This window comes from Bacillus rossius, chromosome 3 (genome assembly GCF_032445375.1).
Source record: "Bacillus rossius redtenbacheri isolate Brsri chromosome 3, Brsri_v3, whole genome shotgun sequence".
Taxonomy (NCBI): domain Eukaryota; kingdom Metazoa; phylum Arthropoda; class Insecta; order Phasmatodea; family Bacillidae; genus Bacillus; species Bacillus rossius.
The window spans coordinates 107418503-107435028 of record NC_086332.1 but is presented as its reverse complement, the minus strand read 5'-3'; the positions used below and the strand labels follow the sequence as shown (position 1 = coordinate 107435028).

The window sequence follows — 16526 nt, the reverse complement described above, 5'->3', positions numbered from 1 at the left end:
GAAAATCAGTACATATGCCGCTGCAGTGGCGGTACCCGCTACCAGGGAGGACCTGTACAGGCACTGGGCGTTTGATGACAACATGTGCACTGGCCTGCCTTAGTGGTGGATCCCGCATCCTAGGGTTGTCCTGTACGAGGACTGGATGGTTGTCGACAACAGGTACGCTCGCCTGCTATGGTGGAGGTCCTGCACTCAGGGTGGACCTGAATGGAGGCTGGACGGTCGTCGATAACAGGTATAGGTGTCTGCATTTTTGGTGGGTCTCGCATCCAGGGGCCGGGCGGTTTTCAACAACAGCTACACTTAGCCGCCGTGGTGGTGGGTTGTGCACCCAGGGTGGACTCGTACGGGGTTGGATGCTAGTTGAGAACATGTACACTCTCCTGCCGGCGGGGGTGGTGAGTTCCGCACTCATGTTGGACCCATACGGGGGCTGGAGGGTTTTTGATAGCAACTACACTTGCTTTTGCTTGCCATAGTGGTGAAACCCGCAACCAGGATGGACCTGTACGGTTGGCTGGATAGGTAGTGACAACAGGTGCACTTGTAAGTTGTGGAGGTGGATGCCACACTCAGGGTGGAACCGAACGGGAGCTGGATGGTCGTCGACAACAGGGAGTTGTGTGTTGTTGAGACTGGGTAGCCGTGTGTTGCCGAGTCCAGTGGTCTATGTGTTGTCAAGGGCAAGGGGTGGTGATATGTCGAGGCCAGGGAATGATGTGTTGTAAAGGCCAAGGAGCCGTGTGTTGTCACGGCCAGGGGGCTATGTGTTGTCGAGGCTAGGGTTCTATGTGTTACCTAGGCCAGGGGGCTGTGTGTTGTAGAAGCCAGTGGACTGTGTATTGTCAAGGGCAGAGGGCGTGTTTTGTTAGGCCAGGGGGCCGTGTGTTTTCGAGGGCAGGGGCTTTGTGTAGTCGAGGGTAGATGGCCGTGTGTTGTCGAGGCTTTGGGGACTGCTTGTTATCGAGGGTAGAGGGCTGTGAGTGGTCGAGGGCAGGGGTGAGTATTCAAGGGCAGGCAAGCTGGGTGTTGACGAGGCCAGGGGACAATGTGTTTTCGAGAGCTGGGGCTGTGTGGTGTATGTGTTGTCGAGGCAAGGGGGCTGTGTGTTGTCGAGGGCAAGGGATCGTGTGTTATCGAGGGCAAGGGATCGTGTGTTATCGAGGGCAAGGGATCGTGTGTTATCGAGGGCAAGGGATCGTGTTTTGTTGAGAGCAGGGGGCCAGGTGTTGTTGTGGGCAAGGGGGCTGTGTGTTGTCGATGGCAGGCGGCCATGTGTTGTCTAGGACAGGGAGCCGTGTGTTGTCGATGCCAGGAGGCTGGGGCTCCATCTGACGTGTTGTGCTGTGTCCTGTCGCAGGCCACAGCAGCCAATTGACCTACAGCTGCCGAAGCAGGAGTACGTGGCATTGAAAGTGCCGCTGATGGCTCCTCCGGAGGACCTCCGGACGAGGTTCAAGGAGAAGACACTCTCCACTCTCTGCGACTACGAGGATGGCCCCATGGTTGGCTTCAAGAAGAGGAGGCTGGGGTCCAGCACCAAGAAGAACGCCCGGCAGAGGCTAGACGATGACTAGAGGCAGCTGCGCTTTGTGGGACTTTTTGACAGCTTGTTGTTTGCCTCCAACAAATTGTGTTCAGGTTTGTCACTTTCCTTGTGGTTGGTGAGAGACGTACTGAAGTTGATTGGGCCAATTAGGATACTGCTGCTGTGCTATTGATCACTTGTGATTCACTTGAAAATAGCTACTTTGTATTAAAACTATTATACCAACCATAATATTAAGGAGGAGCTTCAGTGTTTTCGAAACTACCTAGATAAGAATTTTTTTTATAATTACAGCTTGTCTCTTACAATGACTATTGACTGTTAGCTAATATTTTGTAGTGGTTTTCCTTCTGATTGGTCATTGGGATTTGATATCAGAATGGTGTATGCAAATTTGTTGGAATACATTGCTGATACCAAATGAATGTTGAGAATTTATTCTGATGGCAACACATCTGTAAGACTAGAGTAGCCTATACAGAACCTATCATTTGAAAATGCATGGTGTAAAGCTGGTCCCACACAATTCAACAGTTACATGCGCTTTGCGCATGCAACTTGGAGAATGTTGAACGACGCAAGTTGAAAGCGCTCAGTGAATTCAAGGCACACGTAGGTTGTTCCCATATGTGTGTGCAGCAACTCATGCGTCATAGAGACATATTGTATCGAAAGTGAAGACGTGAATGTTTTGAGTGCTTATTCAATGTCTGTTAATGCAATTGTGGGTGCGGGAGTGTGTGCGGCTTACATAGTGCTCAGCAGAAGTCGCAGGAAGAAAATGAAAATGTGGATGCGAAATTATAATTATATATTTTTATATTATTATTATATTATTCGTGAACTACAACAAGATGACGATGAGTTATTCAAAAACTTTACGAGAATGTCTCCTGTGGATTTCAATTGCTTGCTAGATCTTGTCAGGCCACAAATTACAAAAGCAGACACAGAAATGCGTGAAGCTATTCCTGCAGACATACGACTCGCTGTAACTCTCCGATACCTGGTGACAGGAGACTCATTCTGCAGCCTCAGCTATCTGTTTCACATCTCTAACCAATGCATATCAACGATAGTTTCTGAGACACTGGCGGCCCTCATGGAAGCCCTGAAGGAGAGGGGTTATGTACAGGTGAGTAAATATGCACAAACAATTTAACTATGACAGAAATGGCTCGCATATAAATAGCTATTTATAATTAGTTGAAATAATACACGTGAAATGCATAATTTCATTATCATATGAATGTCTTTATTGTTCTAATTGGGTACATGTAGATACTGGTTAACCCTAGTCATGTAGTCAATATTCTGCACTGTCACACATTTTAATTTAATTCCTCTCCCACACTGGTATTTGCTGGCAAGAACATTACTTTGCTCTGTGAAATATTACTGAGGTCCGTGTAAACAGGCATGGCAACTTGGTCCCATTCATAGTTGTGCACAGAGCTTACACTGGAGGAGTTTGCTACAGTGTACGACAGTGTACTAGAGTTTGTGTCAGTGCATCCATTTTCTGACGACGTTTCTAGTTCAAACAATATATTTGTAATTTTACACTGTGTGATGCTTCTTAGTCGTTTTGTGTTCAAAGATCTAATCTTATGACTCACAAACTCCCCAAACGTTGAATATTCGTCAGCTTGTGTTATGTTGGACGCAACAACTTTCATGAACTTGTAAGCTTCTTCTTCTCTCTCATCCCGTGAGTCCATGTGATGACGCTTCGTAGCTCGTGACTTCACAGCTGCTGAAGTCACATCGGCACTGCTCGAAGGAGTTTTTCCCTCGGTGTCTCCACAACCATTGCCGCCACTCTGCTGTCGGCCCTGTACAAACATACATACGCTTTATGTTAGAGCCTTAAACAACAACTTCCCTGTTAAGGTGAACAGGAGTGTCAGATTTGAACTCGAATTCTCTGTGAAGACAAGTGCTATAACATTGCAAAGAGACATCTAACTATCGCTTTTAATAAAGTGACATCACTGTACATACACGTGTTTCATCTGTTTGTGAAAGAAACTGCCATACATTTAACAGGAAGGTGATATAAATTTTAATGTGTTTCAGGAACCATGCAATCAACATGAATGGAGTAGGGCTGCAGACGAATTGGAACAGAAATGGGATTACCCGAACTGTGCCGGCGCAGTAGATGGTAAACATGTGGAAATTTTATGCCCACCCAACAGTGGTTCTGACTACTACAACTTCAAAGGCTACTATTGTATTGTGCTTTTGGGCATTGTGGATGCAAATTACTTTTTTTTGTACGCAAATTTTGGTTGCCAAGGGAAGATGTTAGATGGGGGTGTTTTTAAAAATTGTTCTTTTGGTAGACGACTTAATGACAACATTCTGCCTTTACCAGATAACAAAATCCTCCCTGGTAGATCTGTGCCAGTACCTTATGTACTTGTAGTGGACGATGCATTTCCTCTGACTACCAACATATTGAAACCTTTTTCTGTAGACCTTGCTAAAGGATCACCGAAACGAGTTTTTAATTATAGACTCTCTAGGTGTAGGCGCTTAGTTGAGAATGGGTTTGGGTTGATACGTCTGTGTTTAGGGTATTTAGATGACCTATCGAATTAAAAGTAGCAACTGTGGTCACACTAGTCATGTGCTGCGTTTATCTACATAATTTCCTGAGAAAAAGGGCAGCATCACGTAATGTTTATGCGACCAGGGGTACTCTAGATGCAGAGAACCCACTTACCAGAGAGCTGATATTGGGATCTTGGAGAGAAGTGACACAAAATGATACTGGAATGCAACCACTAAATTCTGTTCCACGGAAACCTTCCAAGGATGCGCAGCTAATCCGTGAAGAATTTATGAATTACTTCACGTCAGACACTGGCTCTGTTCCATGGCAAATGCAGTATGCATAGGGGCTCGTCGGCATGTGTACATGATGTAATACAATATTGTAAACTGCATATTTTCACATCACCTGTATAGTTCATTTGGTTCTACATTCACTGTTAATAAATATACAAAGGTATTAATAACAAACAAGTTTACTTACTTCTGCATCTTCCCTGTTGTCCTGAGACATATCCTGGGTATCACTATGCTGAGATGTATCCTGGGTGTCACTGTACTGAGATGTATCCTGTGTCTTGTGTGAGTTACTTGTATCCTTCAGGAAAAGTAAGTTTTTGTACGCGAACCAGGTAGAACTATACACTTTGCCGGCTCCACTTCCACTCGGTTTCTTTTGTGTCTTTTCATGTTCCTTTGCAAAATACGAACGTAAACTCTTTATCTTGTTCTTTACACCTTTTAAACTACCCAAACCATACTTCCTATCTAACTCGCAGAGAGCGTCATTTCGGACGTTTCTGTTTTGAGTACGCTTTCAATTTTGTGTTCCACAGACACTCGAACTGTCTGTAGTCTTCAATGAACTTCAAAGTTTGTTCTTTATTTTCCGACATTCTACAATTACAATAGAAGGAAACCGATAGCCTGGCAGAAAGCGACTGACGAAGACGCACGAGATTCCCACTGACGGTGGGACTCCTTGCGCACAGCCGTGCGCTTCCAAATTCCAGGAAATATGGCACGCACTAGTGGCATGCGTCACTTGCGCTACTGCTCGCGCTTGACGCATTCCTCAAATTGAACAAAAAGTTGAATCGTGTGGGACCACCTTAACATTGCTGTTCTAGTGGAGGTACATTCTTTTAAAGCTATAGCCAGCTAGGTACTTTGGAGCTCTTTACAATTTCTGTCTTTGATTTTGGAAAAGAAACAAGAAGCAGCAAGAAATAGTGATTTTTACTGTCTTCTAAATTTCATGTTCAAAATTCAAAATTTCATTGAATGTTATCATTATAGATACCTATGTATTTATGGCAAATAATTTGGATAAAATATCAGATTTTGTAAATTTGTTTTTGTTGTTTCTTTGTACTTTAATCTTATACAAATCTGATAAATTCTTTAAAATTGGATAAATATTAATAAAAAAGTAATGAATTAAATTTTTTTTTGTTAAATCTTCTAATTTTATTTTGTCAGATCTTGGGTTCCACATTGAATACAAAAAAGGCCGGTGAATCATGCACCCAAATATTTCAGATACTCTTTGGCCACAAGAAATTTATAATGCTGACCCGTACACTGAGAAGGTGCATTACTAATACAACCTAAATGTTTATGCTGACACAATTGTTTTGTGAAAAATTTAACATAAACCTTCCTTCTCTTCCCAACAACAAAATCATGTGCTGATTTCATTATAGCTTTCAGTATAGTCTGCCACCTTCTAAAGTTTTCAGCATTAAGGTTATTTCCTCTGATGTTTTTCTTTTAATATGCAGGTTATGCCCCATCTGGGCAAGCAGGTGTTTACCTTGTGAGTTGGTAATAGAGTTGGTGCTTGCAGTGAGTGTTTGAAACCCGATGGAACCTGTCTCAAATTATAAACACTATCTAAAACCTTTGGCTGAAACAATTTTTGATGAAATAAACTATTATCATAAAAAAGGTTTTGGAAAAAAATTTTTAATCTTCCTATCTATCAAATTTATTCAAATTTATTTTAAATCATATTAATTTTATCTTAAAACTTGGTACAATGCAAATTTTTATACGACCTGGTATTAGTACAAGGGATGAAAAAGGTATAATATGAAATTATTATTATTATTTATAGTTTACCTAATAAGGGAGCTATGATTTTTTATTTAGCTATAAGCCCATAATATGACAAAAATCAGAGTGTGCAGATTACTGTGATTGAAAAGTTCTAGAGAAAGAGTTATAGCTAGAAACATGTTTTTATTATGCTCAATAAACAAAAATACCGGTGAGAATTTTAATTGTTTATGTTAATAATCATTATTTTAATGTGGAAACTGTTTTCATTCATGGCAGCTGCTGAAGAAATTTGTTTTGTGCCCTAATGGTTTGTTGTTATTATGTCAATGCTGTTTCTTCATTTTACTGTTGATTCCTATTGTCACAATTGAAACCACATACGAGAGCTACTAAATTATTTTCAGGCAATATACCTTTATCACAGATGTAATATAATAATTTGTCTTACAGAAAAACTGTATATGTATTTTACATAATATTAAATGGTTGGCATTTTATATTAAATGGTTGATATTATTTCAGCTCTGATGGAACCAACATCGTTAGTTAAATTACATATATTTTTATTAATGTAGTAACTTTTATGAAATTTCTTAGGAAACCTTAAAAATCCTGGAAAATACCAGAGTATGATTTTGCCACTAGAGTGGGCATCCTGTACATAGTGTCTGTTTACAGTATGATTACAGTTGTAGTCAAACTGCAAAACATTTTGTAGCAACTGGTCACTATAAACTTTAGGCATTCCATTAATTATGCTATGCTTTAATAAAATAAAATTTAGAAAATTATTTTATAGAAAAATTTTGTAGCCTAAGAAATTTTTAAACCAGGAATACTTCTTTTGGTTGCTATCTCTTGCCCATATTTTTATGACATGTTGTGTAGTATGAACACTATAGCATCTATGACGTATGACTTTCAACACAAAAACAAATCCAGCCAGGGCAATATACAGTGTACACAGAAATGTGTGAGGAGAGCTTCATGAAGGTATTTGTTATGGAGGGGCATTGCCGAGGTGCAGAAGTGGCCTCGTGACACACTGGCAGTCAGGGTGCACTAAATTAGCGCCATCGCGTTGCAAGAGCGAACAACTGACTGGCTCTTTGCTGTAGCCGCTCACTCAACATCCAGCTTTGTTGCCGCCCTAGCATCCGACATCATCGGGCCTCTGGGGCGGTCACTGAGTTCTAGACGCCCTTGAGATCATCTCAGCTATTAACAAATGTGTGACGTGCAGAGTACACTTAGTGGCCCAGCTTATTGGTTAGTTAGTTACTTTTTATGTTACATGGCAGTGAATGCAGATTCGTCCCTATTTATTTCATATATGTGCAGAATTTTTGTATCATAATGAATTGTTGTAAAAAAATTTTACCCCAAATTTTTCTTCAGTATTAATTTTTTTTGCTAATGTATAGGCCTGTGTCAATATTCAAATTTTCTGATATGAATATAAACTATTCGTATTCGATTCAACCTTGAATACTAGTAATTTGAAATAACAAATATTTGTTTGCTTACGAATACTTGACATAGCTTACCTCATGAGTTTGTCAAATAACAACGTTCACTGCTGAGATTAAGTCATTTGTGTGATATAAATACCCTTTTTTGATGTTTAATGAAACTTCATAATGAAAAATGTGAACAAGAAGCGACGTTTTAAACTTGTAATAAGTATTCAAAGTTTTTTATTTATTTCTGTCTTGCTAAACAGTAACGGAAAAAACTGTGTAAACAGTTCAAAACATGTCATATTTTTCATTTCAAACTTTAAAACAAAAATATTATTTGTATTCTTTTCGTCACACACACCATAAAAGATAGACACTCCATTCAGATAGGCATTAAAAGAACGAATCATAGTTTCAACTGTGTATAAATCGATAGTCACAATAAATTGATCTAACACAATGTGATACAGTAGCAGCTTTCTTGCTGTGTATATCTATGACGAAACAGACCTTGAAACTCGAAAATATATAACAAAATGTAAATAATGGTTAAAGATTCCATATGAAATTAACAAAAATTGTGTTTCTAATATTGCTAAAGTAAAATACAATTTACCTGGCTGCCATTAACAATGAAAACTCATGAATAACGAGGGTTTAAATAATTTGAGAATACAGCATTTAAACAAAAGATTCACAATTTCACAGTAATTTGCAGTTGTGAAAATGTTTTGGAAAATTTAATATGTAGAGTAGCAGGTTGTGAAAAATAAGGCGAAAAGGAACTGAAATAAAAGGTTGTTTGGTTGGTTAGGTTAAGTTTGGTTAGCTGCATAATTTAAAACAAAATTTTAATTTCATAATTTAAATATTTTCCATATAACTATTGCAGCTGACTTAACCAACCTTTTCACTTTAGTTTTATTTGTATAATTTTCCTGAAGTTGTTACATGGCACGAAAAAAATGTTTTAGTGGGATTTTATTTTACATTCTTACTATTGAAATTCGATATTTGTATTCATAAATAATTTGATATTCATATTTAATTTGAATTATAAAAACTGATATTCACACAGGCCTACTAATATAATATCCTCATCAAGTATGTCATGAATATAACTGAATTAGATAAAATCTATAAATCCTTAAATGCCATGCATATACAAACAATAAACAGAATTCCACATATGAACATGTTTTGCACACACATACATAGCAGACACAATCATGTTCTGTTTTGAAGTACTAATTAGAAAAAAAAAATGCATTATTCAAGTTGAATGTTTAATGTCAGGATCAAATTACTGTATACATCATGAACTTGATCTTGCTTGCTCCCGCTTTCTATCCAAGAATGGGAACTTTAGAGAAGACGATCTCCGAGGCTGCAGTGTACAGCTCGAACACCAGGATCTGGAACAAATCAACGGTCATTCTGATATATTTACAGGCTGTTCCATAACTCAAGTCGATAACAGTTGATACGTCAATTAATCGTGGCTCTGAATCAAAAACCTAAATTCAAAAAGTGTCTTAGTTTTGCAAGTTATAGGGATTTTTTCAAAAGTTATTAAATACCCTCCGTGCACCAAATTATTAGATACTACTGTGACTAAAAATCTTTGCTAAGCAATCATAAATAACCCCAATATAGAAAAAAATTTAAAATAAAATAAAACATGCTCTACTTTTGAGGGGAAAAAATTCTTTGCATGACATATGTGATATGCGGAAACATTTTTTAGTCTGATAACATTGACATTTCACTCTGTGAAAAAAAATTACTTTGCTAACTTAGCAAGTCATTTGCTTTGGTTAGTCATCTTTTCAAATAACTTGCTAAGCGAGTCCAATTTATATGGTTAAACAATTTTTGCCATATAAGTGTTCCAAATAATTTTTCCCCCTAAAAGTATAGTATGTTTGGTTTTATTTTGAATTGTTGTTTATTTTATTTATTTATTTCAATTGTAACATGTCTACCAACAGCTAAGGGCCAAGGTTGTAGGGATATTTATGATTGCATAGCAAAAATTTTATGTCATAGTATCTAATAATTTGGTACAAGGTGGGGATTTAAACACTTTAAAAAAAAATTCCTTTAACTCAAAAACCATGACACTTTTTGAATTTTAGTTTTTAGATTCAGAAATGAAATTTACTGGTCTATCAACTGGTCTTGGCTTGACATCAAGTTATGGGACATTCTATTAATGCATGTCATGTATATTTGCTGAATTTTGCCAGAGTATTATTTAGGTTGTTAGTTTGGTAATGTTAACCAATAATAATGCAGCAATTTAAAATTTACAGGTAATTTATTTTGATTAATTTAAACCAGCATATATAGTATGTTTACATATTGTGATAGATTCAATTATATATTATAGCTGCATTGAGAAGAATTACTGTACTATAATTGTGCAATATGTAGGCAACAGTAAAATAATTAAGTGATATTACATGACCTATACAATTTTTTTTTTTATCTTTCTTGGGATCATATGTTTTTTTGTAGACATGTTTGCAAACACTGTTATTCAAGTAATTTTTTTTATAGAATTATCACCTAATTTCCTCTTCCTTCAATGAATTAACCGTATTTGTATTTTGCATCACCATCTATTTTATATTCATCTGCAAATTGTTGATAAAAAAAATGTAATTTTATGCAGGTATTTTAGAGAATGCAGTTTTCATTGGTAAAGATTTTTGGGGTTGCTGTACCTCGTTCCTCCCCTTCTTGAGCAGCGGCGCAGGGACGTAGAGGGTCTTGGCGGGGCCCGCGGCCGGGAAGTAGCGGCCAATGTTGAAGCCGTTGACGAAGACGCTCCCCTTGCCCCAGGCCGACATGTTGATGAAGGTGTCGTGTGGTGCTTCTATGTCCAGAACCGCTCGGAACAGCGTTGGTTCCGTCATTTGGCTGACTGCATGCCAGTTACTTAGTCTGTGCGTAAACAAGATCACAGCCATGTCGGATTATCAAACATCAGTATAGTTGTAACGAGAATGCCAAATGTGAAAATGTGAAATGTAAAATATAACTGGCTAAAATACAGGAATCACTGTACTGAAATGAAAACCAATAGAAACCATAAACTCTAAAAGAACCAAGACACGTCAGCGCAGTTCTGCGACCCGGAGCCAAGGAGGTTGACAACCAGAATCCACCAGAAACACTCTGAACGTGTGTCTTGATTGGAGCCGGATTACAGAATGTGCTGAGCAATAGAACGTTGGATTAAAGTCCTTTCACTGAAAATGGTTATGCCTTGTATGGAGTTATTTTAATTACAAGCACATTAGTGAACATTATGTGCAACTACCAACAAAATTGGGCTTCGTTCACTAATTTGGCATATGTGATTTTATCCACACCAGAAAAATTTTGTTAGGTACAGAATCAACTTCCTTCAGAAAAAAAGAGCTCACTCAGGTTGCATCTGAAGCACATAGCTGGTAAGAATTTTTGTGTAATTTCCTGCAGAGAGAACATCAGCCAATATGTGAAGCCCTTTATGTATGTAGTTCGAGGTTGGCATTAGCATTTACAAATATTTTCCTGTCATGAGTTCTTTTAGTTTGCATCCAATTTTCTTCTACAGAAACTTAGTTAGCTTAATATTGTATTGTGTTAATTGCAATTTAGTTCCTGTTTAGCAGGTGCTTTTTAAAATGTTACATAACATGAACTGGATAAAAAGTCGTACATTGTCGGAGAGGAAATGGGGGAATAAAAAAAAAGTTTTCAATACAAGACACAAACATTGCTAACACTTGGAAGAGTAAAAAGACTGTATGGGCAAAAACATGCCTGCTTTTATTCCAAGACTTTTTTTTATAATATCCTTATAGTAATTTGGTACCATGTCATATTACATGGACATTTGTAAGTAAATGGGACCTCCAATGTAATCTTGGGTTCCAAACCTCCTAGATGCTGATTCATTGCCAATGAATGGACTCAAACTCTTGACCTTTGCATCATGGCCACTGAGAACCCAAGTAATAGTTAAAACACACACACATTATCTTGTCCAGAAATTGTGTGATGTCTAGCATATCATTCAAACAATGTGTATACACACAACCTTAAAACCTGTAGGCACATACATAGTAATATGTATGGCAATAAAGGTGATCATATTCAAAATTTGTGATCAAAATGTGATTTATTTATAAATTCTTTTGTTATGTTTATATTTAGAAAATTTGTAACTAACTAATTACTATGTATGAAAAAAAAGAGTAACCTTATTATCTGTCCATCAACATTGTTTAAATTGTGCTCCCTCGTAGTTACAAGAGCACTGAAAATATTTTGAAATTGTACAATGTATAATGTTTGATAAAAATGTTCTGGAAATGTCTTTGGGCACTAAAAAAGCATAGCAGTTTTTGCAAAAGTTGTGAAAAATTCAAAAGAGCCTACGTACAATCTATATGAAATAATATACATGTAATGTCAAGCGTATTATTGGAAACTAATAACCCTCTTAGTCAAACCTGCGGACTGCTGGATTCACATACCCACCTGTTCCCGAACCCTGGTTGGGCTGACGTCAGTCAACAGCTTGATTGAGAAGATGCCTGTCATTTAGTTTCTAGTATTTAAATATTTTGCTTGTGCAGTCTCAGTTTTGAAAATTCAAACGTACTTAGAAGGTGAAATGCTCCCCCACTTGGTGAACAAACTCACCTGCGGACCCAGCTTCCTTTGAACTGGAAGGCGTATATCTGCCAGTTGGAGACTGCCACATTGTTCAGAAGGACCGAGCCACCGACTATTCCTTTCATGTCGTCCCTCCGCCCCCAGTTCTCGACCAGGATGTCCAGTATCTGCGACTTGCCGACACTCGCGTGGTCGAGAGTCAGGTGTGCGTCGCTGCAACAAACATGTTAGTTCCTCCACTACAGTTTGGAAGTTCCTTGCACCTCTTGATTTCAGTTACCATCTTCCAGTACATATTCCCCATGAAGTAAAGGTTTAATTTGATTATAGCCAAGAGAATGGTCTTGAAGTAACAATGATAAAGGATTAGTTCCTTCACCCCTTTTAATCAACTAACATGCCCACCCACTCACAACTGATTTAAATTTGTTGGCCCTTAAGAATTAAGTATAATTTATGTCCAGCCTCCGTTGTTTGAAATTTTCTAGTTTATTCCCTTTAAATTGATGTATATATATATATATATTCAAAACTGTAAACTTTTCATAGTAATAATGCAATAATATTCAATTAATTAAACTTCAGTGAAAGTTAACCTAATGGGCTAATGGCATTATAATTCAAGTATAAATTTTCTGCCTGTGTTGGATAAATTTGAATATAGTATTACAGTTTACTTTTGTTCAGTAAATTTTCTCATAAATTAAATTTTTCATGGATCATATACAAAATATATTTTATGTAAAATAAAATTAATACGTTCTTTGGATGTTGCTTGCAGTGGCTAAGACTGATTTAAAATGTATAGCATGTCTCGCCCTTAGATTGCAGTGTGATTTAAATGGGCATTTACTCTCTCTCCAATGCATGATTTCTGCCATTAGTACTGTCCTTGTTTCGGTCTGCTCTGTTGCCAGATTTATGTCTTAGTGCACAAACGGATAAGAGACAACTGTTTAAAATAATGAAAAATTTTTAAAAATGTTTTTGAAATACCTATTGTATTTTGTAAAGTAAAATTTGGAATGAGAATTTCTTAAACACAGTTTACCATTGTATTTAATCAAAAGCATCATTTGATAATATTAAATTTTTAATTCTGAGGAATCTGAGGCTAAGTTTATGTCAACAATTTTTTTTTTTTTTTTTTTTTGCAAATCACATATGTACCTAATTTTATGGAGTGCTTTGTTATTAATACTGGCTGACTGCTACAAATGGTTTTTCTGTGAAATAATAATTGGTGTATTGCATTGCTATTTTTCCCAAAAAGGTTTACAGCTGTAATAATACTGTTGAAATACATTAATTTATGGTCTTCAATTCACAAATACTAAAATTTAAGAAAATAATTAAAAATTTATTTTAATTAAAGATGGCATACAAATTAAGATTTTGAATTTTAACAAGCCAGGTAGTATCAATCTGCAACAGTAGTTGCCATTTTAAGTATGAGACGGACTATAGTTTTGGACATATGCCATTCTTGATTATACTGTATGTAATAGAACTTCAATTACAGACCAGAATTATAAATATTAAAATACACAGAAAACAAGCCTAAATCAGTCAAAAAACTAATAACATAGACAGCACATCAACTTCAGTGGAAGGTATTCGTCAAAATATTATTACAGCACTGACGGACACAGTGGGCTAACAACGAGGCAGTAGCAACAGGAACAGTAAATAATCAGAGGTGCCCCCCCCCCCCCCCAAAAAAAAAATGAGACTCACCCCCCCCCCCCCCCAAAAAAAAATTTTTTATGCCATTTTCTCAATGATTTACTCAATTATTTTATAATATTATACTTTTTTAGTATTATATTTTATCACATTTTGCATTAATTAAAACTGATTTTCTAATAATAATTTGGGTCATATCAGGTAATATTTCCATCCTGAACCAACAGATGCCAAACTGCTTTTGTTGAGGAAAGTGCGGGGTTGCCAATTTGATTTACAAGATCCCTTTCAATTATCAAAGCACCAGAAACGTATTTTCACATTAGAAGCTATAATTATGTAAATAATATATACATTTTTCTCGTCTTTTAACCACCCCCCTCCCCATACCCCCCTGAAATTTTAATGACGCAGCCTTGTGGGCACCCCTGAAATAATGACAAAAATGACCTTGAACAACTCAATGTCAAAAGAATATCCCAACGATGATACTAAACAGATAAAGTTAACAACTTAACCCAGAGATGCACAGGCTAACTCAGCAATGTGACAAAACATATATTCTGAACACCACAACAACGACAGCATAGGCGAACACCTAGGCTTCCTAAGACAACAGTTGCGCTACAAAACAAATATTCTGGACACAGCAACGACAATAACACAGTCGAACACAGTAGGCTTTCCAAGATAACAGTTGAGACGTTTCAGGAACTGAGAATGGTTCCCATCCTGAGGCACAAATTACATTAAGTTGTACATAAATATAAAAAAAAAAATTAATCAACCCAGATTATCTTATTTCTCCATCATGAACAAATTAATACTATTTATTCATTATCAATTAATAAATAATATTTGATTGATACAATTCAGAAGTTAAGACCTAAGTCGGTTGAAAGTTTAAAGGCCTGTGACATTCGTCGTTGATCCAGTGTAGTGCATGGTAACAGGACTTTACTGAACATATACATGTCAGTGAGGTTTTAGAAGTTGAAGCTGTTGGTGGCCGTGCTGTGGAAAGATAGACAATGTGTGAGGTGGCACGATACGAATACCAATTTGGAACTCTACTGCGCTCTACGACATGCGGCATTCATCGCAGCCTGGAGCACACATTATGGCAAGGGAAGAATATTGCTGAAATGCGCAGAAACTAACACAACTCAAATAAATTTCCATAGCACTGCGTGCATTCATGTTTGAGTGTTTGTGTGCGTGCATAATGGGAACCTAAAAAATATTTATTTATATTTTTTTTGTAATAAAATATTTGAACATCCAGCCATGGTTTTGCATGTCTTTCATGTGTACATTTTTTTATAAAAATAATGTTACAAACTTATTTTTAACATATAGAAGTATGGATGATATGTTATTTATTACTGAAATTAGTAACCACTTTGGTTAAAGGTATAAACAGTCATATTGTTTAATAATTATTCTGTAAAACTTCAGAGAAACTTATTTCTACAACCTGATCAAGTAAAGATGACAGGAAATACATTTGTTAAACAGCAGAGTATATAATAAAAAAAGGTTTGGAATTATATAGACCACAGTTAATTTATTCAAAAACCAAAATTAAATCATACAGCCCAACTATAACAGCAGATAAATAACTTTTTTTAATTTAAATACATTCTATTACATTAAAGTTATTTATGTATGAGTAAACATTTTAGCTCTCGGTATACGGCATTTGATAAGAGTAATTTTATGAATGGAACGGAAGTCGATTGGAACGGAAATGTCTAAACATGGTGCTACCATCTGTGGAAGTCTCAGAAATCTCGAAAAGATGGTAGATCCGAATGATTCAGCCCTACATATTAACTTTCGCGAACATCGGGGGCTGTACTAAGCGTATTGGTGTGCCAAAGTAAACTTTATAATAGTACAACTATCTTTAATACTTCATGTTATAATTCATAGCCAGAAAAATAAATAATGACAACTTAAAAAATACATTAAAATGCTAGCATTAGTATTTTGACAACCCTTAATTAACATTAAAATGTAGAGATAGCACAGCGTTCATCATACTGTAGGAATGTAATAAATTGTTACACCAACAACAATTTGAACCATTTTGCCAAATTCAGCCCCTAAGGGATGAAAAAGGTGTAAATTTGGTTTTCAAGATAAATGATATCTACAAATCAAATCAGTCATAGGAAAAGCTTTTGACCAATAATAAACATACAAATAGTACCAACCAAAATTCTACCATATTGTGAAATTCAACCCCTAACAAGTGAAAAAATGGATAAACTTTGTTTTAAAATAAATTATAATGTCTCCGAATCTAATCAAGTATAAGTAATGATATTGGGTACCAATAATAAACATACAAAAACTATCAACCATAATTTTACCATCTTACGAAATTGAACCCTTATGAGGGTTAAAAAGGGTATATATGATCAGAAAAATTAAAAATGAACACTTCTGATTCTTTTAGAACACGTAGAGTTATGTGTTATTTTTTTTCATTTATCAAAGTTCATATTTCAAGACATACATAATTT

General features: G+C 36.5%; 2 protein-coding genes across 3 annotated transcripts in view; one reads left to right on the top strand and one right to left on the bottom strand.

The window, feature by feature from the left end:
- Window positions 1-6673, top strand: part of LOC134531118 (WW domain-binding protein 4-like) — a 142825-nt gene extending 136152 nt beyond the window's left edge. The window contains exons 6-7 of one of the 2 annotated variants that reach the window (XR_010074938.1): window positions 1364-2687; window positions 3632-6673. Coding sequence is in view for 1 of the 2 variants with exons in the window: in XM_063366689.1 (XP_063222759.1) it covers window positions 1364-1580 (217 nt within the window). In the remaining variant the exon portion in view is untranslated. Of the gene's footprint in view, window positions 1-1363 lie in introns of both variants that reach the window. The other variant, XM_063366689.1, reaches the window with a different exon arrangement.
- A 2234-nt stretch (window positions 6674-8907) lies between these two features.
- Window positions 8908-16526, bottom strand: part of LOC134531117 (beta-galactosidase-1-like protein 2) — a 62090-nt gene continuing 54471 nt past the window's right edge. Inside the window, exons 10-12 of the mRNA XM_063366686.1 lie at window positions 12337-12522; window positions 10365-10584; window positions 8908-9050 (exon numbers count right to left, since the gene is read on the bottom strand). Of these exons, the coding sequence (XP_063222756.1) occupies window positions 8982-9050; window positions 10365-10584; window positions 12337-12522 (475 nt within the window). The 3' untranslated portion in view covers window positions 8908-8981. The remainder of the gene's footprint in view (window positions 9051-10364; window positions 10585-12336; window positions 12523-16526) is intronic.